This window comes from Melanerpes formicivorus, unplaced genomic scaffold (genome assembly GCF_026170545.1).
Source record: "Melanerpes formicivorus ecotype bairdi unplaced genomic scaffold, bMelFor1.0.p_v2 SCAF_12, whole genome shotgun sequence".
NCBI classification, from domain to species: Eukaryota; Metazoa; Chordata; class Aves; order Piciformes; family Picidae; genus Melanerpes; species Melanerpes formicivorus.
Window position 1 is genome coordinate 8,674,032 of NW_027142364.1, and position 24,899 is coordinate 8,698,930.

The window sequence follows — 24,899 nt, forward strand, 5'->3', positions numbered from 1 at the left end:
CTAGTTTAATTTCAGAAAGAATGCTTCAGAAAAGGTGTGTCTTAAATGAGCATTCATATAGCTTCAAATATACAGTATGTGAAGAATAAATAACATTTTTCATGCTTCTAGAGACTGCAGAGAGGCCTAACATGAATTTTTAGTACAGGAAGTGCTGCTAGAAGGAGGAAGGATACAATGTTCACCTTATCTGTAAGGTGAGAAACAAGGGCACTAGGCTGCAGCAAGGAAGAGTGAGGTTAGACAACAGAAAAAACTTTTAAGCTATATGGGTAGTGGGTTGTGTAAACTGTCTACAAACAGGCTAGGAATGGTTTATCTGTACTTGATACTGCCATCTGGGTTTTCTGGAAGCCTTCCCATCTCTCTCTTGTAGCTCTGCACAGCAGAGGGAGCATTTAGAGTGGAATAGATATGGAACTTACCATGCTATAGTAGACCAAGCATTTAAAATTGTGAAGCCTGAAATATATGAAAAGACAGGCATGTTCTCATTCCTCTTTGTAGGTGCCTGATAGCAGCTGGAAGCCACATACTTCCTCTTTTCTACATTTGGAGCCACTGGTTAGCTGTGTGCCTCATTGCTATTCACAGGAAGTGAGCCAACTTTGCAGACTTCCTGCAGGAAATTATGTAATTATCCCTTCTACCTACTTGCCCAATACAGAAGGCAATTTTACAGTGGTCATAGCAACCAAAATAGACAGGTAAAAATATGTTGCCATCTCTTTGCATTTCCAGTATTTTTAGTGCCTGCTAAACATTAGAAGTGTTTTTGCAGAAATAAGTTTGGTTTGGGTTTTCAACAGGAAGCGGATTCACAGCCGGGAGACGCTTGGACAAGTATTGCAAGAAGTAAGTGACACTTTTTAACTTCAGGTGTTGTAAAGGTGTTGCAGAAGCATCTTCAAGTATTAATACTGAGAGTTGTCTACTAGTGGACTGGAATTTGAATATAGTCCTTTACTTGCTGCAAACTGATAATCAGCAAAACAGTTAATCTTTGTATTATATTATATTATATATTATATTATATTATATATAGCATTTGTTAGCTAACAGAATCTGTAGTTGCATGCCACTTGTGCATGAAAGCTCTGTGTGGCTGTTTTATTAAATCATTTACTCCCTCAAGCCATTCCACAGTACCTACCTCTGCTGTACCATCTGTGAGAAGTTGGACTATTAGTGATGAATAGGTGACTGTACTTGTGCATTTGCTTTCAAGAGTGTAAACACTCTTTATGCAACTGGATGTGTGTGGATGTATTCATTCTTGATGTCAGTGTAGATCTGCCAGCTTTAATTAGATATTGTATTATTCCTCCATCTGATTGGCTTTGATATTGAGTTCCTACATCCTGTGATTTAGAAATTTTAGATGATGTTATAATGTTGTAAGGACTTAAGAAAACACAAGAAGAAGAGAATAGTGGAGGGGCAATCCAAAGATTAGCTTTCACCACCCTGGAGCTTTTCTCACAGCCAACCCATAAAGCATCCTACCATTAGAATCCTTGCTGGTGTGTGAGTCCTTCTGATGAAGTTAATGCCCACCTATTTACTGTTTTGGTGTTGTCTTTTGCTCATTTAAATATGCATGTAATGGTGAGTGCTGAGTGCCAAGTGCTTAAAGTGTTTTTACTGGGTGGAGAGGAGAATGTTGAGTGTATTATTTTAACAAGTATTTAAAGATACTTGATTTAGTTCAAAGCATGGCCTTGATAATGCTCTGCATATTAGGTGACAACAAGACCATCCAGATACTTGGCTCTTTTCCTTTGAGGTTTTAATAAAACCAAAAAACTTAGGGAAAAGCTCTTAATCTAGGATTAGAACTGGTTTACTAATTTTCCTAATGTAGGTCATGTTGACCAATGATTACATTTTGTCCTTAAAACCACACAGTGTGGATTCTGAGTGCTTTGCACAAATGGGTGACGACCTGAATGTGCTTTCCCCATGGTGCTTGTTATTGTAATATTTAGGAGCTGAAGTATGTAATGAAGTCCTTCATTGCTGTTGTTTTGCAAGGCCATTATTGCATACGGATATAGACAAAGATAACGCTTCTTACATTATTCCATGAAAATGGTTGGGCTTGGAGAAAGTGTACTCTTGGCATCAAGGGAATACACAGTTTGGATTCTTCAGGACTTGAAACCTTGAAGAATTTGGAAGTGGAAGTTATATAGTTTTCTCCTCAGTGGCAGAAATTAATATCTGAAGCTGGTCTTCAAAAGCATAGTCTAAGGCTGAACTTTAAATCATCCTTTGATTGAGCCTCAAAGGATGCCTCACTGAAGAGTCAGGCAATTGATTCCTAAAGGGTGATGGCAGCCAGACTGGGTGTCAGTGCATTTTTCTGAGAGGTTGTCTGTATGTTTTCAGTTGCAGAGGTGATGGGATTTGTGAGGATTAGGGTTTTTTCAGATGTTTCATGGGAAAAGCTTGCATTTTGGCCTTAATTTCTAAATCTTCCTTTTCTCTGATTTACTTCAGTTCTTACGAATTTCTTCTTTCTTGATGAAAAAGTTAATTCATGAAATGGCTTTGTGGTTTCTTTTTTTTCACTGCATTGTTCATTTTCTTACAGATTTCGTTTACAACTGTGATGAAAAGATAATCTGGAATTCTCCCCTTGTCATTTTGAGATAATCAGAAGGGTGAGGAATGCCTCACCTCTTGCCATTGTCCGTTTCAAATGCAGTGACAAGATACTTTTAGCCTAGCTGTTTTTCACTGGTACAAACTGTCAGGCCTACAGTGACTTCTTTGTAAAAATACCTCCTCAATCATGTAAACTCTGAATGCTTGTTCTTCACGTGGCTTTTTGGGAACCAGCATTGTGCAGCACGTCTTCATAATGTACCTCAGTTCTTCAAGAATACAGGTGAAGAATGTGTGCATGTTTTAGCAGTTTTAGCAAGAAACCAGAAAACTTACGTGCATCATTAAATGATACTTTGGGAAAAAACCATAATAATAGTCAAGCTTACAGAATAACTTCAGGGGACACCAAGGAAAGAAACTGGAGCCTTTTTTTTCAGGTAGGACATACCTCAAGGATGATTAAATTACACTGGAGCAGAGAAAGTCCAAGTTTGTATTCTACACTGCCAGTCATGCTGCCGAGCACTTTATTATGAGTCCTTTGTTGAACCATGCAAATGGTGAGTTGAAAAGAAGGATTTTTTTGGTGAGCTTTTCTTTAAGTAACACCACAAAGGAGTAAAATAAGACTTGATAACTTTTGTTTATGAACTATCCCATCAGACTGCTTTGGTAAACCTGTGAGACTGTTTTCTGCAAGGTCTGCCCTCACCGTAAGAATATGAAGTTTAAGAGACTTTTTTTCTTCTTCTTAATTTATGCCTGAAAGTATTTCTTACTGAAGGAGGAGATTTTGTAGATGTTATATTTTCCTCAATAAAAATGGAGTAACATTGAAAGTTTTATGATGTCTTTTATTAAAAAGGTGAAAGCTGTCAATGATGTCATCTGCATTTGTTCTGCATAGCAACCTTTAGTGTGGTAGAGCCCCGGGGTTTTCACCTAATGGGAGGGAACAACTGGAAATATTTGAGTGGGGAATCAGGTTTTATGTTCAAGAAATATGTAGCATTTTACTTCTGCTTTTAACTAAATCCTAGCATAATTTATTCTTGCTCCTCTTGAAGTTTGAAAATTCAAAGCATCCAGGATGCTTGCAACTGAATTTTAAGTGATCAAAACTCTGTGCATCTGTTGCGAAATGATGAGACAACAAAAGGAAGCATTGTGAGTAATAAATCTTTACTGTGCCTGCTCTAACAAATGTTAGCATCTTTATTTTCTTCATTTCTTGAAAGGTTGTTTATTTCCCTTCAAAGTGGAAATTACTACATGATATAGTAATCACAGAGTCATTAAAGCTGGAACACAATTAAAACATTCCCTAACATACACTGTCACTCCACCACCTCTCCTTCCCTGCCAATCCCTTCTGAAGAGCTTATAGCCATTCATTGCACTGCTCCAGTCATGACAGGCATCCCACCACATTTCCATGATGGCAGCTATGTCATAGCTGTGCTGCTGCACAATGGCTTCTAGTTTCTCCTGTCTGTTGCCCATGCTGGGCTATTGATTTCACCCCTGACATGGGCATGCCACCCCTAGGCTCATCTCCAGTGAGCTTGGGTTTTATCCTCTTCTTCTCCATCTAACACATGAGAATCCTTCTCTCCTTTTGAGACAGCTGAACTGTCTCTGTCCCCAGCAGGCCCACTGCTGCATGGGTGTTCCCATGATCAGAGAAACCTTAATTCCACTTGTGGCACCAGCCCCTGAGCCACATGTGTCAGTTGTGTTTTCCTGTGCCTTTCAGTGTTTGCTGCAGTCTTCCCTGCTACTGAAGGTACTGAAGAAAACACCACCTGTGCTCCTGATCCTTCAACCAGTCACCCCAGTGCCTTGAAATCCTATCTAATTCCTTTTGTACTTCTGTTCTTGACTTTATCACTTCCAACCTGTATGACCAATAATGGAAAATAGTCAGAGGGCTGTACCAGACTAGGAAGTTTCCCAGCAGCATCTCAGACCTGGGCTCCATGGAGGCAGCAGGCTTCCCTGTGGGGATGGATCTGGTTGTCATATTAGGCCCTCTGTTCCCTGCAGAAGAGAATCACCTACAGCAATTAATCTCCTTTTTTTTCTTAACATGAGTAGTCCTAATGCATGTTTCTAAACAGAAGGATGTAATGTTCCATGAAACTGTCTGGATCCATGAGTTGTGATTGAAAAAAGGATACCAAGGAAGTTGAGAAAAAAGGTATGGGGATTTCTGGATGGGCTTTGTATACAACAGAGCCCATTCTGCAATGGTTTATATGTGTGTGAACTTTATACCACAATGTATAGTGCTTCAAGGGAGTATGAAAGGGGAAGGAGTCAACACTAAGTGTGTATACTCTACTACCTTCTGCTAAGGGATGTAAGGAAAGATACAGAATACAGTGTTAAGCAGGCTGGAAAAGACCTTTGAGGTTATCAAGTCCAACCTATCATGCAACACCATCTAGTCAACTAAACCATGGTGCTAAGTGCCTCATCCAGTCTCTTTTTAAACACTTCCAGTGATGGGGACTCCACCACCTCCCTGGGCAGCCCATTCCAATGGCAAATCACTTTTTCTGTGAAGAATTTCTTCCTAACATCCAGCCTAAACCTCCCTTGGCGCAGCTTGAGACATGTTAAGAAAAGCAGACCCCAAAACTTTCCCCTCTTACAAAGCATACTATTGACTTTTCCTCCTAAATAAAGCAATCTGTATTTGCTGTGCTGAGCTACCTACAGTTGAATACAAGTGAGATTGTCATATATGGTTTTAAAGTATCTGCAATTATTGACTGGTTGAAGTCCCTCTGCACTGTGGTATGTGGCAGTCTAGCGGGGAATGGCACAGAGGTTATATGGATGTGGCTGCAGTATTGCACCCAAAATGTACTCAGAATTGATTTCCTTCACTCCCTCAGGGAGCTGGAAGGTGAATGCCCGAAGGAGGTTGGTGAAGAAGATGAACAGTTCGACTCGTGCCATCTGCTCCCCCAAACACACACGGTGCCCTGCAGAAGGAAGGGAGAAAAGAGTTAGTTGTAAAAAAAACCTAGGTTCTGAGAAAGAGCTTCAAGCAAAATTCTACTGAGTTTTGTAAGTTCTGTTAATGTAAGATAATTGTTCCCTATGTCCTTCTGTAAGATGCCTTTGGAGGTGAGAGGAAACATACATTTATTTACTTATTTTAAATGGAGAAACCATACATCTCTAATTATATCAACTGTTTGGGTTTGATGCTTTAGCTTCTGGTTTTTATTTTCTCCTTGGAACATGAGATTCTTCTTTTCCATGTTTTTTTCTTCTTGCTCTGTGAGAACCATGAATGGCTTCTCAGTTATGGCAGGTTTTAAAAGGCTTCATTTACTTCAGTCTCTTATCTTTGGTTGCTGAGGAGGGAGGACTGGAGCACTGTGGGATGCAGTTGTGAAGATAAGTAGAAGGGTGTAATCAGGCTATCTTCAACAGAAGTTAAGGTGGCTCTATTGGGTCCTTATTGCTGCCTGTCTTTGACACGGTTGAAGGGCAGATATGTAAGTCAAGGGAATGCAAGAGGCATGTGCAGTGCTGGACAGACTCACTGATTCATTTTGGCATATTGTTTTCACAGTGTATAGCAGGATATCTATAGATTCCAGACTAAAACATAAAGAAATATATTCAGGATATATAAATGCTCAGGTTATATAAACAGAGAACAACCAAAGCAAGTTAAAAAACAATTCCTGTGCCAGATTGAAATGGTAGCCTAAATTAGTGTCTTAGAATCATAGAATTGTCAGGGTTGGAAGGCACTCTAAGGATCATGTAGTTCCAAACCCCTTGTCATAGGCAGGGACACCTCATACTAGATAAGGTTACTCAGCCCCATCCAGCCTGGCCCTAAAAAACTCCAGGGATGGGGCTTCTACCACCTCCCTGGGCAACCTGTTCCAGTGTCTCACCACCCTCAGGGTGAAGAACTTCTTCCTAACATCCAATCTAAATCTACCCACTTGTAGTCTTGCTCCATTTCTCCTAGTCCTATCACTACCTGACATCATAAAAAGTCCCTCCCCAGCTTTCTTGTAGGCTCTCTTCAGATACTGGAAAGTCATAATAAGGTCTCTTTGGAGCCTTCTCCTCTCCAGACTGAACAGTCCCAACTCTCTCAGTCTGTCTCTCTTGATTCATGCAAACCAGTGGATGTTTGGTGAGTAAAGGATGCAAGATGCTTCAGTACCTGTTCTGCAAACACAGTTTTAAGATTTACAGGCAATTTGGGCAAAGGGTTTTAAAATCTGAAATGACTATGTTTAATCTGACTGCTTTGCACATTTAGTACACTATTTGCTTTTTGTCTGCAGCAAATGGGGAGTAGTATAGTGTGTCACAGCAACATAAACCCCCCCTTAGTATTTTTGTTGTTTAATTTTGATATATTAATTCTCAGTAAATGATGCCAGCTTCCTCTTTTGTGTTGCTTTGCTTAATAATCTATTTACTGGAGAAACAGCCTAGAAAAGCTCTTGGATTTATGTTTTAGAGTGCTTTTCACCCCCCTTTTTTTTTTCCTCCTCCTCTCCCATGACTTTGTATCGCTGCATTTTGCTTTGTAAACTAAGTAGCTTGCACGTTGTGATATGCTTTTGAAAAGTCAGACATTCGTTTTGGTTACTGAGCAATATTCTGTTGAAAAGACTGGATTTTAATAGTTTTCCAGAGCTGAGAAAGAGCTTGGTGCTAGACTGTTACTGTTAGGATTTGTGAGGCTGAGGTTTGGTTTCCTGCTGTGTCACCGATTTTGACAGATCCCTTTGAGAATAGGAATAGAATAGAATACACCAGGTTGGAAGAGACCTTCAAGATCATTGCGTCCAACCTGTCATCCAGCACCATCTAAGCAACTAAACAATGCAACCAAGCACCCTATCAAGTCTCCTCCTAAACACCTCCAATGACGGCGACTCCACCACCTCCTTGGGCAGCCCATTCCAATGGGCAATCACTCTGTATAGAACATCTTCCTAACATCCAGTCTGAACCTCCCCTGGTGCAGCCTGAGACTGTGTTCTCTTGTTCTGGTACTGGCTGCCTGGGAGAAGAGACCATCATCCGCCTGTCTACAGCATCCCTTCATGTAGTTGTAGAGAGTGATAAGGTCACCCCTGAGTCTCCTCTTTTCCAGGCTGAGCAATCCCAGCTCCCTCAGTCTTTCCTCATAGGACTTGTGTTCCAAATCCCTCACCAACTTCGTTGCCCTTCTGTGGGCACATTCCAGCAAGTCAATATCCTTCGTAACCTGAGGGGCCCAGAACTGGACACAGTACTCAAGGTGTGGCCTAATCAATGCAGTGTACAGGGGCAGAATGACCTCCCTGCTCCTGCTGGCCACACTGTTCCTGGTACAGGCCAGGAGTAATCACATTTGTCTTTGCGTCCCCTGTTTGTAAGGTGAGAATAAATTGATTTTCTGGTTTAAGGGTGTTACTGGGAGTTAGTGCACTAGGGGCTAAGGAGCTCAGATGCCATTATAGGAAGAACCATACATACACCAAGGAGATAGCATTATATCTCTTATCTTTACTAATCCTTTGTTTGATTGTATGGAAAAAGAGAAAATGCAGGACAATATTTGTGGCTCTTGCAGTAGAACACCTGACTAAATCTTAGTGTCAAACATGTTTTTATAAAAGCATGTTTAAAAAGTTTTAGAACCTAGGAATGATGGGGTTTTTAAAAGCTTTGCTGCAAGACACAGCAAACAGGAATATTCAGTATTAGAGCATTACCTGCTGAGAAGGGTAAGAATGCATCTTTGTTTACAAAGTTGCCATCCAAATCAAGGAAATGATTGGGGTTGAACTTCCACGGGGTCTCCCAGTGCTCAGAGTCGTAGACAACAGAGTGCAGATTGGGCAATATGAGTGTGCCCTGCAAGAGGAAGCAGATGTTGTATTTTCCATGTATGATTGATTCTATTTTTTGGACTCCTCTCTGATAGGTAATGTACCATCCTATGTCTGCAACCCAGTGTTTGGATTCAATTTGTTCTTTATCAGTGTGCAGGCATAATAAACCCGTGTATCGTCTGTTCATCACAAAACATTTGCCTTTGTCTAAGTTATCTTCTGTCAGGACTACTGGAATATCTTCATGTCTAAGCTAGTGTGGAGCATGGATTGTTTTATGTATTTACCAGGCTAATCATAACACCTTTTATTGTTGTGCACATCACTGGACCTTTTGATTCATTTAAAGCCAACTATATTTGGGCTGTTTATCCATGCTGATGTGACGGTCAGATCTCTCACTGTACTGACCTGCCATCATCTTAAGAGTGTAGGGTTGGGGGGGTTCTTTTTGTGTGTGTGTGTTTTGTCAGGGCTGACTATAGGCTGCTCTAAGCTGCCCCTTGACATTTGAAAGCTAGCTGGCTTGACATTCACTAAACCTAATTTCTTTATAATGCCTTAAAAAACATGTTCTACTTTGATGCCCAGGCATCTCTCCTATTTGACTGGTAGGAATAAAACCTAGTTTTGCTTATGTTTGTTTGCTACTTGTGCTGTTAACCTTTCCCAAGCTTTCTTTTGCATCCGGGACTGTAGACTTAACCCTGATTCAGAGCACTCAGCTTTGTGTTGTGTTTGGGACTTGCTGTCCCATGCAAAACTAGGAACTGTAGAAGCTAATGTGATACAAATCACTGAATCACACACTAAATATTAATAGCTCAAAGCTTTAAGAGACACGGAGGTGTACTCTCTACCTTTTTAATGTGAAACCCCAGCAAAGTTGTGCTCCTCACACACTGTCGAGGGACCCCAACAGAAGTGACATTGCTGTACCGCAAAGCCTCATGAATCACAGCGTTTGTATATGGCAGATGTTTGCGGTCTTCATAGCTGATGAGATGGGAGGGTTCCAGAACAGCTTCTATCTCTCTTTGAACCTTTTCTGCAGAAAAATGAAAATAGTTTAACTTCCTTCCCCCTCCCCCTCCATTATTCAGCAGACTTTTGTATGAGTAGGAGCCCAGGCAGGACTGGGTTAATGAAAAAACCTAATGCTCCTATGAAACACATTGGTGTGTGGTTTGACTGCTGTATTGGTTATGGTTGATCAAAAAAGAGCATGTCCCCAAAGCACAAGGTGGTCTCTCATTTGAGACAAAAAGATTAAAATTTGAAATGACTATTGTAATTCCTGTTGTGTTTATAACTACATAAATACACATCAGACCAGGTATCTCTTTAAAGCTTTTCCACTTTGAAAGTTAGGAAGAATCTAAGCTGCATATGTATTGTCTTCAGTTTGCTTTTCTGTCTTTGCCATCTCTTTCCAGTGAGATAAAACAGTGGGTGCTCCTCATTTCAGTCAGTGTAGCTTCTTAGTGAACTGGTGGGGAAGCACATGTTGGTGTCATTTATTAGGCTTTCATTTTCTAGATCTCAATTGTTAATATACCACCATTCATAGTAATTCTTAAGGGCTGCTTTGATGCATTGCAAGTGGCTGAGGCAATGCTTACTCAATATTTAGACTTAGGTGATATTCATTACAGAATCACACACAGAATTGCAGAATGTTAGGGACTGGAAGGGACCTCAAAAGATCATCTAGTACATCTGGAGCACCTCTCCTATGAGGGCAGACTGAGGGAGTTGGGGCTGTTCAGCCTGCAGAAGAGAAGGCTCCGAGGTGACCTAATTGTGGCCTTCCAGTATCTGAAGGGGGCCTACAGGAAGGCTGGGGAAGGACTTCTCAGGATCTCAGGTAGTGATAGGACTAGGGGGAATAGAATGAAGCTGGGGAGATTCAGGCTAGATGTGAGGAGGAGGTTCTTCACCACGAGAGTGGTGAAACCCTGGAATGGGTTGTCCAGGGAGGTGGTCGAGGCCCCGTCCCTGGAGGTGTTTAAGCCCAGGCTGGATGAGGCTCTGTCCAGCCTGATCTAGTGTGGGGTGTCCCTGCCCATGGCAGGGAGGTTGGAACTAGATGATCCTTGTGGTTCCTTCCAACCCTGAATGATACTATGATACTATGATGCAACCCCCAGTTATGATGTAATGTTGAATGTGGTTCTCTCTGATAATGCTTTAGCTCACCTTGTATTTCTGGGTGTTGTACCATATACAGCAGTGCCCAGAGAAGGGTGGTACTTGTCGTTTCTGTCCCTCCCAGCAAGAGATCAACCACAGTCTGAACCATGTTGTCTTTATTAAATGTAGAAGTAGGATCATCTTTGGTCTGTAGGGTATATTCACAAGAAGACTATGAGATGAATAATTTGAGACATTTCACCAGTCAGGTAGAAATTGTCATAGTTTCGTGACAACAGTGAGCTGCCCACCAGGACAAAAATCTTCAGTGCTAAACAGATGAAGTATGCATATGACAATTCTTGAACAGCAAGTGTTTGTAGTAGACATTGAGGCCAAGGAGGAGACAGTGTGGTAAGCATATACTTACTTTTGTTATTTGGGCCAGGTAGAAGTCAATGAGATCTTGTGGATCATCTGTGTTCTTTCTTTCATGAGTCTGGACCTCCTGCATGACTAAATTGTGCATGAAGTCATTGTATGCAAACACTTTCTGATGAGGTCCTGGGAGATGGTGCATAAGTGATGGGAAAGCATCATACATCTGTGATTTTAAACAAAAAGGAAGAACAATGAGCTGCTTGAAATTGAGAACCAGTTCTGACTTCCTGATAACTTTAAGTCACTGCAACACATGGGCCCCTACTGAGGATGAGAGACAGTAGGCACAAGTCAGAACATGGGAAATTCTGGCCAGATGTGAGAAAAAGTTATTTATTTATTTACTTTGTATTTAGTCTTTTCTTGTCTTTTGTCTTGTTCTCTTCTTTGTGGGGTTCAGTGGGTTTTTGGGTTGGTTTGTTGTAGATCTGCTTGGTTTTGGTTTGGGTTTTTTTGTGCGTTTTGGCTTTTTTGTTTGTGTTGTTTTTACTGTTAAAAAATAATTTCATTTTTACTAGGAGAGAGATCAAATACTGGGGACAGGGTTTGCCAGAAAGTCTGCGTGAAATCTTCATTTTTGGAGACTTGAAGACTTGACTAGACCAGTCCCTATAGAACCTGATCTAATTTGGCCTGCTTTGAGCGTGGATGCAGAGGTACCTTCCAATGTAAATTGTTCTACTTTTCAAAGAGAGATTATGAACATGGCCCTCTAAGTGAACTAGTTCTGAGGATAACTGACTTGATATTTATTAATGAGCTATTAGTAATACAGAGCAGACCTAAACAGTTATGATCATGTTGAAGATCAATATTTACTAATCACACTTTGTGTGCTTAATAGAGGGGTTGAAGACCGAAAAGGTATGGCAGCTGACTTGACCTCTCAGTCTTAGAAAGCTTTCCTCCAGGAAGAAACTGGTGTGTGTATTTGTTCAGGGATTTTTTTTTTCCCTCTTATTTCTATGAATTTTGTGTTTAGTGAATGAATTTCAGTCTCCAGGACTGCTGACAGAACCTTTGTTTTATTTATGGCCTGTGATTAGGAATCTACTAGCCAGAGCAGTCTTCCTCTTCTTCAGGTGACCGAAATGCCAGCATTGTGCAATGCATGGTATCAGGTCACAGGAGAATGACAATATTTTAGGGTTTTGATGCATACCTAGTAATGCAACAGTCTTCTGCAAATGGGTAAATTGGAGTGAGGGCTGAATCTGGCTTTCAAGCAGGAGATTTTCTCAACCTTTATTCTTACTCATAATTTTAAAGGCATCTCTGCATGGAAGTGTTGGAGAAGCTGATGGTGTTACAGAATGCCAGTGCACCAAAGTATTGACAATGTAAACAATATTTCAGGCAGTTCTCTGAGGTCCTTCTTGAACCAAGGGGCCCAGAACCGGACACAATATTCCAGATGTGGCCTCACCAGGGCAGAGTGGAGGGGATGGAGAACCTCTCTCAACCTACTAACCACAGCCCTCCTAATACAGCCCCAAATGTTGTTGACAGAATTTAAATTGTAGGACACACCATTTACTGACATAAGGAAAGAATACAAGCAATGATGAGATGTGCAGGGTAAGTATTTCTTACCGCATTGGCTCACAGAGTAATGACATGGAATGCTTAGAATAATCGTCACTAACTTAACTTGCTTGTTGTAATTTGTGAAGCACAGATGAGCTTTAGGGAATATGAACAACAACAACAACAAAAATCAGATTCTTACCCTGCCCCAGATAGTAGCTTGAAAGTAGATCACAAAATAAATGGCTTTGATCAGCTTGTTGAAAGATTCATCATCGCTGGGGAACCGGTGACCGAAAACTACAGCACAGATTATGTTTGCGATGGCATGGACAATGGAAGTGTGGGGGTTGAAAGGTTTGCCTGTGAATATAGGAGGTGCCATGAATATTCTGAATAGACTAAGTGAGAAAAATTAAGAGGAAGTTTTGGTTTTCTTTTTTAAGGCTAGAAGTCATAGTAGTTCAGAGTGTGCTAGATTAGAGCAGTAGATAATGCTTCATGCAAGTAAACTCTGATACAAATTACCTGGCTGGATTCTATCTGCATGGAATCTGTGTTTCCAATCTACTTTTTATTATTGGAAAATACAGCAATTATTGGTTTTGAGGAGAAAAACATTAGGTCTCTTTTGCCCTCTCTGACTTGTGCTCCATGGTTGTGTGCAAACATGAGCAGCTAATTAGCATAGAACAGAATTAACCAGGTTGGAAGAGACCTTTGAGATCATTGAGTCCAACCTATCATCCAACACCATTTAATCAACTAAACCATGGCAGCAAGCACCCCATTCAGTCTCTTCCTAAACACCTCCAGTGATGGTGACTCCACCACCTCCCCAGGCAGCACATTCCAATGGCCAATCACTCTTTCTATGAAGAACTTCTTCCTGACATCCATCCTAAACCTCCCCTGGTGCAGCTTGAGACTGTGTCCTCTTGTTCTGGTGCTGGTTGCCTGGGAGAAGAGACCAACCCCCTCTTGGCTACAACCTCCCTTCAGGTAATTGTAGAGAGCAATAAGGTCTGCCCTGAGCCTCCTCTTCTCCAGGCTAAGCAACCCCAGCTCCCTCAGCCTCTCCTCATAGGGCTTGTGCTCCAAACCAGGTTTGGCAATTAAAAACCAAAAGGAACTCTTCCTTCCCTCTAACCAGAAAAAACCCCACACCCTGAAATTTCAGTTTCTTAGACACGTTGAAGTGACTTGTCTCCTTTTGGTTTTCAAGTACATCTTAACAATTCAGCTATATAGATAATTTCTTTTTCCCCCCGCAGACAGAAAAGACACAACTCCCACAGTGCTTATTTTACAGGATGGAAAATGCTTCTCTCTAAAAATGGTTAAAGTGAACGGAGGCTAAATCTAGAAAAAATTAGGTGCACATTTCAATGTCAAGGACAACCTGGGAAACATACTGCTGTGGAAGATGGTGGATTATACATCCTGACTTTAGTCCAACATTTGTAGGTCTTCTTGGACAGAGTAACTACAATTACCGAGTTTAAAACTGAGGAAAGGTTGTATGCGTGGAAGGTAAAGATTTGGGCTGTATGGGGATTTAGAGTTGGCAGTTTGTTTATGTCTTGTATTTTAAAGGCCTGTGAGTATGTTGCTGCCAGAGGAGAGAAGGGCCATTTTGCTGTGAGAAGTGCAAGGAGAGCTGGAGAGAGACCTTAGGCAACTCCTCTGTGTTCTCCCATCAGTATGGAACATGATGTGGGTGAGGGATTTGGCTGGTCAGAATATTTATATTTAATTGCTTTGTTTTGGCATCTTGCTAAAATTCTACTGGTTTCTATTTCATCCAAACCTCAAAAAGAAGTTTTATTGGACAACTGAATGATGCATTCCTTGTGTTGGGGTTCTTTCTTTGCCAAATCCTAAAGGCCTGCTGTCCTAGAATGACTTGCAGCAGGTCACAACTTGTGTATTTTATGGAGAGGAACGTAAGGTTTTTCTTATACTCCTTGAATGTAAGAATTGTTACCAGCTGTCCCCAAGACTGTTGATAATGAAAATTTTTGTGCTATCCTCATTAAAAATAAAACACAACAATTTTTGTATTGGCCACTTTGCAGACAAAACATTTTCTTGCAAAGAATGCAATTAAGAAGCCAGTAAATGTTCCACTAATATAGAAAATACCTATATTGTTTGGTAAAATGTGTTGGGAAGCTTTTTCTTCCCTAATCAACTGCATTTCAGAAAAAAAAACTCTCAAGTGTTATTCTTCTAGTGAATTTACCTTTTGTGTCTGCAAAGATCTTCACAAGGTGACAGGCTTCTGTTTGAATTTGGTGCTCCAAATTGTTCTTACCGAGTGCCAGGCTTCTTATCACTGTCATGCCGAAGCGTCTCTGTTGCTTCCATGTGTGGCCACTTGTCAGAAAAATACCTGAAGAACACAGCAACATCTATTTTGTTACTAGGAAGGGAAATCATTTTACTGCAGGAGGCAAAATTTGATTTAGATTAGGTTATATTTCAATAAAAAAGGAATATGCCTAGATTTCAGATACTGACTTTTGGTCTCTGACAGAGATTATTATAATTCCCAGCTCTACAGCTGCTTAGAAATGTGACCCTGGACACTGAGTTTTGGCAGGTTTTGGTAAGGACAAGCCAGAGTTGTGTGTAGATGCCCTGAACATCTAGACTTGAACATGTACATGTTTTAATTGTATATGTTTTAAATGTTTTACTTGTACTGTTTTAAAGTGGTACATCTGAAGGGCAATTCCTCTAGGAATATACTCCTTTAAATCTATTTAAAAGAAGGAGGAAAAATTAATAGTATGCTTTATAAGAGGGGAAAGTTTTGGGGTTTGCTTTTCTTAACATGTCTCAAGCTGCACCAGGGGAGGTTTAGGCTGGATGTTAGGAAGAAATTCTTCACAGAAAGTGATTTGCCATTGGAATGGGCTGCCCAGGGAGGTGGTGGAGTCACCATCACTGTGGGTGTTTAAAAAGAGACTGGATGGGGCCCTTGGTGCCATGGTTTAGTTGATTAGATAGTGTTGGATGATAGGTTGGACTTGATGATCTCAAAGGTCTTTTCCAACCTGGTCTATTCTATTCTGTTCTATTCTATTCTATTCCTATCCTATTCTATTCCTATTTTATGCATGGAACCCTTTTGCTAAGTAATCCCAGTTACATAGTTGTGTAGCAGTACCCCATGCATGTGTCATATATAGGAAAGCATCTTTCTTCTTTATTGTCTTATTCATGTTTCAGTATTGTTACATCTTGTACCTTTCTCACCCATCATATCCCTGTAGAATGGGGTGAGAGGTCTTCCAGAAACTTCCTCTGAATGGGTGACAATGCCATCTTTTACTGCTCTGTATCCATTGAGTACAACCACAGGTGTCTGCCCCATCCACAACGTGAAGACATTGCCATAGATGTTGGTTAACTGAAGAGTTAATGACAGCAAATTAATAAATGTAAACCCAGGAATACATTCACTAAAATACTAACTGAAAGAGTTTTCTGTAGTTATAACTAAACCTGTTTGTCAACATCCAAATGGATTACAGGTTTCAAAAACATCTAGCCTTGTGTTGCAAAGTGATTTGGGAACAGAAGGTGATAACACTTTATGAAATAGATACTAAAGGCACCTCTAAGAAGACCACCTCTGTGAGCTCAGAGTCAAGAAGGAATGAATCCAGGCAAAATCCCAGAGCTTTTCTGTTTGGTTTGGTGGGTGTGGTTTTTTGTTGCTGTTGTTTGTTTGCTTTTTAATTATTAATTAACCAACATTATCACATTTTCTTGCCTCTACTGAAGAAAGCAAAGAAATGTCCTTCCCTTTTTTATATGATTTTTATTTTTCTCTATTGTCTTTCCTCAGGTCATGTGGATATTTTCCTTTAAGAAACTTGCTTAAAACTGTTTTAATTGTCTTTAATAGTTGTAATTGGTTTGTAAGGGAATCATGTTGTGAGCATAACAGCAATCAGTATTTCCTGCTCTGGTTTGGTAATAATTTCTTTACTGAAGGCAATAAATCTTTTTGCTGCACAAATAAGAACAAAACCCAGAGTCAGTTTAGAGTATATGTTCAGTCTTCTGATAGAGATTACTCCCCTTGTGGCCTGGAGATGTCAGGCATAGGAGGTATGGGGCTAGCCACCAACACAGAAGTAGAGAGTGAAACTGTCAGTGGAGTATCATAATATTGACAGTGAATGTGATAGTGTTATGCAGGATGTTGCTGTATCCAAAAGAGAAAGAAAATAGCAAGGAGCAAAGCAGTTAATTTCTCAGAAGTATTTTTCATAATGCAAGGTCCCTGGATTCTTTGAAATGGGCTGATTATCTAGTTTGATGCTAAAAGCAATAATGCCAAGTTTAGGCTGTTCCTGTGCAATGTACAGCTTCAGATAAAACACATCCAGACTGATTTTCAGCCACAAGGATAAAGAAATACCTTAGTGAGAGTTTCTCGGCGAAGTTTGAAGTCCAGCAGCCACAAGTTTCCAATGATGGGGAGAGGAACTGGTCCTGGAGGAAGCTGGGTACGGATCCATTGCAGCTTCAGGAACTGGAAAATCAGGAGACATACTGCTAGAGCTACAAAACACTCAGCAATCCACAACATATCAAAAGTTTAGCTTCTACAGGTCTGGGGTTTATTGTTTTTTTTTGCATATGACTTCTGAAAGTTCAGAGCTGTGCAGAGGAGTTTGCTTCTATTGAAGTCAAGCTCATTCTAAAGATTGTGTGTCTGCTTTAGCCATCTCTCTCTCTCTGTCTCTGCCAATCTACAATTTTCCCAAGCTGAAGTCCTTAGAAAACTGAGCTATGTGATCCCTTGCTGTTAGCCAAGCCACACCTATTCTCTTTTCTCCTCTGTAATTGGGATCTTTTTTTTCCACCCCACTTACATATTTGTTTCCTTCTTAATCTTCATACTGGGTCTAAATGCTAACCATTGAACAATTACTGAAGGACAGCAAGTGTCTTGCACGATGGTGCCACCTGTTTCCCACTGTTAAACACCAAGACACCAAGGATGAATTACTTGTTCTCTTTCTAAAGTACTACAATTATTATGTGGCTTCTTTTCTAGAGGAAGAGGCATTTAGACAATCCCTGTCTGCAGGATGTGGTCTCTGAGATGAAAAAGAATTTAATTAAGGTAGCACAAAGCTAAATTAATGTCTTTTAAAAAATAATTTAAAAAAAATAGGTAGTAGGTGAATGTTTACTTTTCCCTTGCATCATATTCTTGGTTAAGTTATAGTGTCATAGTATCATTCAGGGTTGGAAGGGACCACAAGGATCATCTAGTTCCAACCCCCCTGCCATGGGCAGGGACACCCCACACTAGATCAGGCTGGCCAGAGCCTCATCCAGCCTGGGCTTAAACACCTCCAGGGACAGGGCCTCGACCACCTCCCTGGACAACCCATTCCAGGGTTTCACCACTCTCGTGGTGAAGAACCTCCTCCTCACATCTAGCCTGAATCTCCCCACCTCCAGCTTCATTCCATTTGGAACACAACTGAGAGATTATTGTCCTGTCCAGTGGATTTCATGATGTTTTCAAAAGTTAATGTCATTTAATTTCATGTCATTTCACTTTATTTTACTTTTCTTTTATTTGGATTAAATTTTTGGAGGTGAAGAAATGAGCAAGTTCTATTTTATCTACAAAAGAGAACAAAGAAACTGAAGGAAGAGGCAACGCTTTTGATCCTGATTGATCTGCAGACCCTGTAAACTTTCTGCCACAGGTTTGTACCTGGGACAACACAATGGATTTGCACAGTCATGGATAGTTTATTGTTCTCGTTCATTTAGGAAAGGATTTCAGTCATCCTCTCCCATTTTCTCTGCTGCTGGGATGGCAAAATCTGTTTTCTCATAAAGCTACTTACACTCCTTGCTTTTTCAGACCCTAGGCAATGTAGACATTGGAGATCTTGCTGATTTAGAAGTGCCAAAGCAAGCTGCAGTAGTGAGATGGATGGAGATGACTTAAGGATGCCTCTGTCCGCTAAGTGGATTGTCAGGAATGATCTCTTTTGGAATTTAGGAGCCAAAGGAAAGAAAATGTTTGCCTCTCAAAGGTATGTGAGATTTCCCAGGTTCAGTCATTTTAACATCTAAGGTACTGGGCCCCTCAATTTAGGAAGGATGTTGACTTGCTGGAACGTGTCCAGAGAAGGGCAACGAAGTTGGTGAGGGGTTTAGAACACAAGCCCTATGAGGAGAGACTGAGGGAGCTGGGGTTGCTTAGCCAGGAGAAGAGGAGACTCAGGGATGACCTTATTACTCTCTACAACTACCTGAAGGGAGGTTGTAGACAGGCGGATGTTGGTCTCTTCTCCCAGGCAGCCAGTACCAGAACAAGAGGACACAGTCTCAGGCTGCACCAGGGGAGGTTTAGATTGGATGTTAGGAAGAAGTTCTGTACAGACAGAGTGATTGCCCATTGGAATGGGCTGCCTGGGGAGGTGGTGGAGTCACCGTCATTGGAGGTGTTTAGGAGGAGACTTGATGGGGTGCTTGGTGCCATGGGTTAGTTGTTTAGGTGGGTTGGATTGGTTGATGGGTTGGACACAATGATCTTGAAGGTCTCTTCCAACCTGGTTTATTCTATGCAATTCTATGTAATTCTAAATATGGTCCTAAATATGATTATTTTTTTTTTTTAGCCTGAACCCAAGCCTTAGCTACAGTAGTTTACATCCCTTGCACCGTGGCTGTAAACCAGCTTGTTTTATTGCTTGATTATTTGGTGCCCCATGGATCTCTGTATGAAGCTTTATTTTGTATAGGTTGGTGTGGGTTGTTTGTGGGGGGTTTTGTTCATTTTTTTAATTAGCTGATACATTTCTTGATCGAATTGTTGAAAAATCCACTGTATTTAGAATAAACTTTATTTAGAATAAACCTAACCAGGTTGGAAGAGACCTTCAAGATCATAGCGTCCAACCCATCAACCAATCCAACCCACCCAAACAGCTAACCCATGGCACCAAGCACCCCATCAAGTCTCCTCCTGAACACCTCCAATGACGGCGACTCCACCACCTCCCTGGGCAGCCCATTCCAATGGGCAATCACTCTTTCTGTATAGAACTTCTTCCTAACATCCAACCTGAACCTCCCCTGGCGCAGCCTGAGACTGTGTTCTCTTGTTCTGGTACTGGCTGCCTGGGAGAAGAGACCATCATCCGCCTGTCAACAACCTCCCTTCAGGTAGTTGCAGAGAGTGATAAGGTCACCCCTGAGTCTCCTCCTCCCCAGGCTAAGCAGCCCCAGCTCCCTCAGTCTTTCCTCACAGGGCTTGTGTTCCAAACCCCTCACCAACTTTGTTGCCCTTCTCTGGACTCGTTCCAGCAAGTCAACCTCCTTCCTAAACTGAGGGGCCCAGAACTGGACACAGTACTCAAGGTGTGGCCTAACCAGTGCAGTGTACAGGGGCAGAATGACCTCCCTGCTCCTGCTGGCCACATTGTTCCTGATGCAGGCCAGGATGCCATTGGCCCTCTTGGCTGCCTGGGCACACTGCAGGCTCATGTTCAGCCTGCCATCGACCAGTACCCCCATGTCCTGTTACAATGTGTCTTCAAGTAAGTGTAGGAGATTAAGGGACTCCATGCAATTGTACAAGTTGCCTGCTTTAAAACTTTATTGTGGTTTCTCGCTGAGCAGGCTTGCTGAACTTTCTAGCCTGCAGTTTCCAGCTCAAAACTGTTCAGCAAACTCAGGGTTACTGATGTGTATTATGATCCTGAAATAAAAAAGGTTTAATGGTACTCACAGGAGTGACTTCTTAAAGCATAGAATCATGGAATCGTTTTGGTTGGAAAAGACCTCTAAGATCACTGAGTCCAGCCATTATTAACTCTACCAAGTCAGGTGCTACATCGTGTCCCGTAGCACCACATTTCTACATCTTCTAAACAGCTCCAGGGCTGGTGATTCAACCACCTCCCTGGACAGTCTGTTCCAATGTTTGAGAACCTGTGTTGTAGTGTATCCCTTGTGACTGACCTTGCTGCTTTTGCAGTGACCCTGTCCTTCTGCTCTCTTTGACCTTTGTGCAGGGTAAAACCGGGTCCTTCAGAGCAAGGCTCCACCCAACGATAGACTTTGAGCGTGGCCTTTTAGACGCCGTGGGCAATTGTTTTCCTGCAGCTGATTGCTGTGGGTGTGCTGAAGTATGGTGAGGCAAAGTTATTTCAGAAAAGCTTAGGCTGAAGCTTACAAGGAAGGGAAAAGCAAGGAAAGTGTTTTAGAAGACTTCACTATTCCTTATTTTAATACTGTCAGTGTATGTGAGCAGTGGCTCTCCACATAAATCTTCCTTGCTGTCCTCTGACACAAATTCTATTACAAGAGCTCACCAGTCAGGATGACAGATGTTGAGTTTAGTTGCTTCGAACAGATGAGGAAATCTGCTTTTGTAATGAAGGTTTCAGGCCATAGGAGTGGGAAGAAAATGCAACAGTCGCAGAGGACAGGGAAACAACAGCATCTTCAGAAAGGTGTGAGGTAAGCAGACAGTCAGTGTGGCATAGTGGCTGTGGAAAGGGTTCCTGATTACACCTCTGCCTGAGATGTGTCATCTGTTATGCCATAAATACCAGGGCTAGGACTTTTCCTGCTGCAGCGGCAGGCTCAGTGTGTACTAGAAAACACCGACTGGTTGCATGCTGTGCATATATTGCTTGCCACCACAGTGTTTGCTTGCTGTCTGGCTTGATGTCAAACTAAACAGAGCAGACAATTGCTAAGCAGATTTTTTTTTTGTAGTGGAGACACTAATTTGGAGTTCTCTGCTTAGCCTTCCTTCATCCCTTGCACCCTATGGTCTTTCCAGAGCTTCATAACCGGAGCTGTTAATTGCTTGGTGGTGTCAGAATTTCTCTGTGGGAACAGAATTACACAGACAAGGTATGTCCAGGCAAGCACTGAGAGAGGGAGAGTGTTGCTTAGAGCACAGACCTAGAGTGAACGTGAGACTGGGAAATGTGAGCAAAGGAAGTTCCTATGCTGTATTTCTGTTCAGCTAAGGAAAAGAGAGTTTTGCTTACATACATTATGAATGAGTCAGACAGGATTTTGCCTCCTGCTGTCGTCTGTGTTGTTGGGACCTGAAGATTAATAAGCTGTTAAGGCTGCATAGATAAAGTATTGGAATGAGACTTGGGAGCTTCAAATTCTTTTCCTAGATCTGGTCTTAGCTTGCCTCTGACTCTCAGGAACTTGCATTATCTCTCTGGGCCTAATCAACCCTGACATTCACTTTTCAAAGGAGCTTTAAGACTGACTAATGAGAGCTGAGAAACAGCTATGGCTGTTTCTGTCCTGTTCTTTCCATATGCTCTGCATTTTCTTCCCAATGCTATGGCCTGAAACCTTCATTAGAAGATAAGGTTTTCTGAGATGAATGAACCTCTCTATTTAATCACAGAATTGTTTCAGTTGGAAAAGACCTCCAAGATCATTAAGTCCAACCTTCAACCTAAGACCACCATGGACATTACACCATGCCCCAAAGTGCCACGGTCACACATTTATTAACACCTCCACGGACAGTGACTCCTTTACTTCCTTGGGCAACCTCTTCAAAGATTCATAGAATAGTTTGGGTTGGAAGTGCCCCTGAAGATCATGTAGTTCCAACGCCCCCACCATGGGCAGGGGCACCTTCCGCTAGACTAGGCTGCTTATCCAACCTGGCCTTGAACACCACCAGGGAGGACAAAGGCAACCTGTTCCAGTGTCTCACCACCCTCACTGTGAAGAATTTCTTCCTGATATCCAGTCTGTGTTTACCCTCCTGAAGCTTAAAGCCATTGCCCCTTGTTCTGTCACTACAAGCCCTCGTACAAAGTCTTCCCCCAATTTTCTTGCAGGCCCCTTCAGATGCTGGAAGGCCACTATAAGGTCTCCTCAGAACCTTATCTTCTCCAGGCTGAGCAGCCCCAACTCTTGCAGCCTGCTCCCACAAGGGACAAGCTCCAGCCCTCTGATCCTCTCTTTTAATCTGTACCAGTGAACTCTTGCAGTAGTATTTGTCAGATAAGAATGTGCAAGGCTTGCATGATAGGTACTGCTTGCATATAATGAAGATACTACAGCAAAGAAAACTGATTTTCCCCCAAAGAGCCTGCTTGCAAAAAGCTTCTCTGTAAACACCTGCCTGTACCTGCTAGGTCTTACCATTAATTTATTTGCATTTTGGTGCTTAATTCACAATCTGTGCATGTTTACCACGTTCAGGTAATTTCAGTCCTTTCTGCATTGCAATAATTTGTAATATCCCTCACTTTCATTCTTCCTTCTGGTAATAAGGTACATCATCATCCCAGGGCAAAACCAGGTGGTACATACAGTTGTGGATTTACCAAAGTTTTCTCAACCCAAGACTGTAATTAATTTATCCATTTTCAGGCATATTTCTGACAGTATAGCAGGCTGAGGCAATGTACATCACTGGCATGCAGTGAGAGCAGGATAAGTAAAAGCTAGAGCCCTGGCTACTAGGGAGAAGAGTGACCATTGTAAGTGTTCCTTGTATTTTATTTTTACATTGCTTTTTGTTGCTTGTTTTTAAATTGTTGGTGTTGCTGGTTTTGTTGTTGTTGTTTGGGTGGGTTTTTTGGTTGGTTGGTTGGTTGGCTTTTTTTGGTTTTGTTTGTCTGCAATGCAGTGCTACTTAAGTGAAAGTTATGCAGACCTTGCCTAGGCATTGTGCTGCTGTGTATCCTCATGGTGTAGGAGCTCCAAAAGTCTTGTGCCCTTCCAGTGCTGCTGCTTTGTGAAGTGCTGTGTAGTCTTGGCAGTGCTCCATGGTCAACTGCAGAGGAATAGGAGACAAGAATTTCATAGGGTAAACCATAATATGCCAGGTCAGTTACACTCTTCTCACTACAGTGTCAGGAAGAAGTAATGTGCAGACAGTCTTATTTCTGGCACTTGCTAATAAAGTTTGAGTATTTGCAGCTTCAGCACTCTTTTTGACAGTTTTATGGAGCTGTGTCTAGTAGCCTGGATGTTGCACTAGGAATGTCAGAAGTCATGGACAAAGCACAAAATTGAAGAGAAGACTTGCTGAAATAGGTGTTAGAGTTCTATTTCTTCCTGAAACAGTAACCCTGAGCTCTGCAAAGCTAGCTGAGAAATGTTCAGCTGGTTGTGCCTTTGGGACTGGAAAGAAGGTAAGAGTGCTTACCCCACTCGCATTCTTATTCAGGAAGCAAACCCAGGCCTGAAATATTAAAGAGCTTCTGATTGCTCAAAATTGGAAGAGATAACACCCATTTTTAACAGTGTGGCAGTGCCCCACAGCTGGCACAGGTCTCTACGTTGTCTGGTGGAAGGTGTCCCTGGTCACAGCAGGGAAGTTGAAACTAGATGACCTTTAAGGCCCCAAAGTATTCAATGATGATTGTCAGAAGATATTCAGAGAAATCAGTAATAGTGTGTGTTCCCTCTGATATTAGGAGCTCATCTAGATGCAATTGAAAGGAAAAGCTCAGTATGATGTGTGTGGGGTTTTATTAAAATTTGCTGGAATACCTCTGCTATGAGGATAGGCTGAGGGAGCTGGAGTTGTTCAGCCTAGAGAGGACTCCAGGGGGAGCTTATAGCTGAAGGTATCCTACAGGGGAGCTGGAGAGGGACTTTTCATAAGGTTGTCTAGCAAGAGGACAAGGGGAAATGGTTTGAGGCTGAGGGAGAGCAGATTTAGGCTGACTCCTAGGAAGAAGTTCTTCAGTACAAGGGTGGTGGGACTCTGGAATAGGCTGCCCAGGGAGATTTTAGATGCCTCCTTCCTGGGGGTGTTCAAGGCCAGGTTGGATGAGGCCTTGAGCATCTGAGTCCAGTTGAGAGGCATCCCTGCCGATGGTAGGGAGGTTGGAGTAGATGATCTCTATGAGTTGCTTCCAACATAAGCCCTTCTCTGATTCTGTGGTTTGTTCTATTTTTCTCCCACTTTTCTTTTGTTCTGTTACTGGACATAACATGTGAAAAGCAGTAACTGCAGAAATTCTGAAAAGGCTGCAGAGCAGAAACCTGGTAAATAAAAAGCCTAGACAAAAGTGTGGAATATTTGAATATTGTCCCTCCCTCTTATGTGAAAAGAAAATGGAAAAAAAAATGGATACTGAATATTTGAAATGTTGGAAGAACAATCTTGCAAATATTTTTCATGAAACTTATGAAAATGCAACAAACTCAAAATCTGGGTGATTTAAACTCTTCTTTCTTTCCTCTTTTTGTGAACACTTGCATTGCAGCCTATCCTCACTGAATCACCTCTCTGCAGTTATCTTTTGT

At 41.7% G+C, this 24,899-nt stretch overlaps 3 protein-coding genes across 11 annotated transcripts in view; 2 read left to right on the top strand and 1 right to left on the bottom strand.

Moving 5' to 3' along the window:
- Window positions 1–11,016, top strand: part of CAPN10 (calpain 10) — a 23,768-nt gene extending 12,752 nt beyond the window's left edge. For 3 of the 9 annotated variants that reach the window (XM_068145179.1, XM_068145178.1, XM_068145177.1), the window contains 5 exons: window positions 508–707; window positions 810–855; window positions 2,597–3,780; window positions 4,734–4,813; window positions 5,517–5,634. In XM_068145179.1, coding sequence (XP_068001280.1) covers window positions 508–707; window positions 810–855; window positions 2,597–2,626 — 276 coding nt within the window. In that variant the 3' untranslated portion in view covers window positions 2,627–3,780; window positions 4,734–4,813; window positions 5,517–5,634. The other 6 variants (XM_068145180.1, XM_068145183.1, XM_068145174.1 and 3 more) reach the window with 5 other exon arrangements.
- Window positions 5,362–17,196, bottom strand: LOC137444468 (cytochrome P450 2J5-like). The gene is made up of 9 exons (XM_068145188.1): window positions 17,026–17,196; window positions 15,843–16,005; window positions 14,833–14,982; window positions 12,790–12,950; window positions 11,050–11,223; window positions 10,686–10,827; window positions 9,347–9,534; window positions 8,367–8,508; window positions 5,362–5,606 (listed from the first exon to the last, which is right to left on the bottom strand). The coding sequence occupies exons 1-9, from the start codon at window positions 17,194–17,196 to the stop codon at window positions 5,428–5,430; spliced, it is 1,470 nt and encodes a 489-aa protein (XP_068001289.1). The 3' UTR covers window positions 5,362–5,427.
- The window catches only part of LOC137444467 (cytochrome P450 2J2-like), a 26,741-nt gene continuing 13,483 nt past the window's right edge, over window positions 11,642–24,899 (top strand). The window contains exons 1-4 of the mRNA XM_068145185.1: window positions 11,642–11,716; window positions 18,221–18,334; window positions 18,496–18,670; window positions 20,657–20,775. Of these exons, the coding sequence (XP_068001286.1) occupies window positions 20,773–20,775 (3 nt within the window). The 5' untranslated portion in view covers window positions 11,642–11,716; window positions 18,221–18,334; window positions 18,496–18,670; window positions 20,657–20,772. The remainder of the gene's footprint in view (window positions 11,717–18,220; window positions 18,335–18,495; window positions 18,671–20,656; window positions 20,776–24,899) is intronic.

Bases quoted from the DNA above. Each gene is read 5' to 3' on its own strand.
- LOC137444468 (XM_068145188.1), bottom strand. From the start codon at position 17,196: ATGTTGTGGATTGCTGAGTGTTTTGTAGCTCTAGCAGTATGTCTCCTG. The intron at 16,006-17,025 runs GTATTTCTTTAT...TTAACTCTTCAG, and splicing joins GCCGAGAAACTCTCACTAAG to TTAACCAACATCTATGGCAA. The intron at 9,535-10,685 runs GTGAGCTAAAGC...ATTTTTCTGCAG, and splicing joins ACAACACCCAGAAATACAAG to AAAAGGTTCAAAGAGAGATA.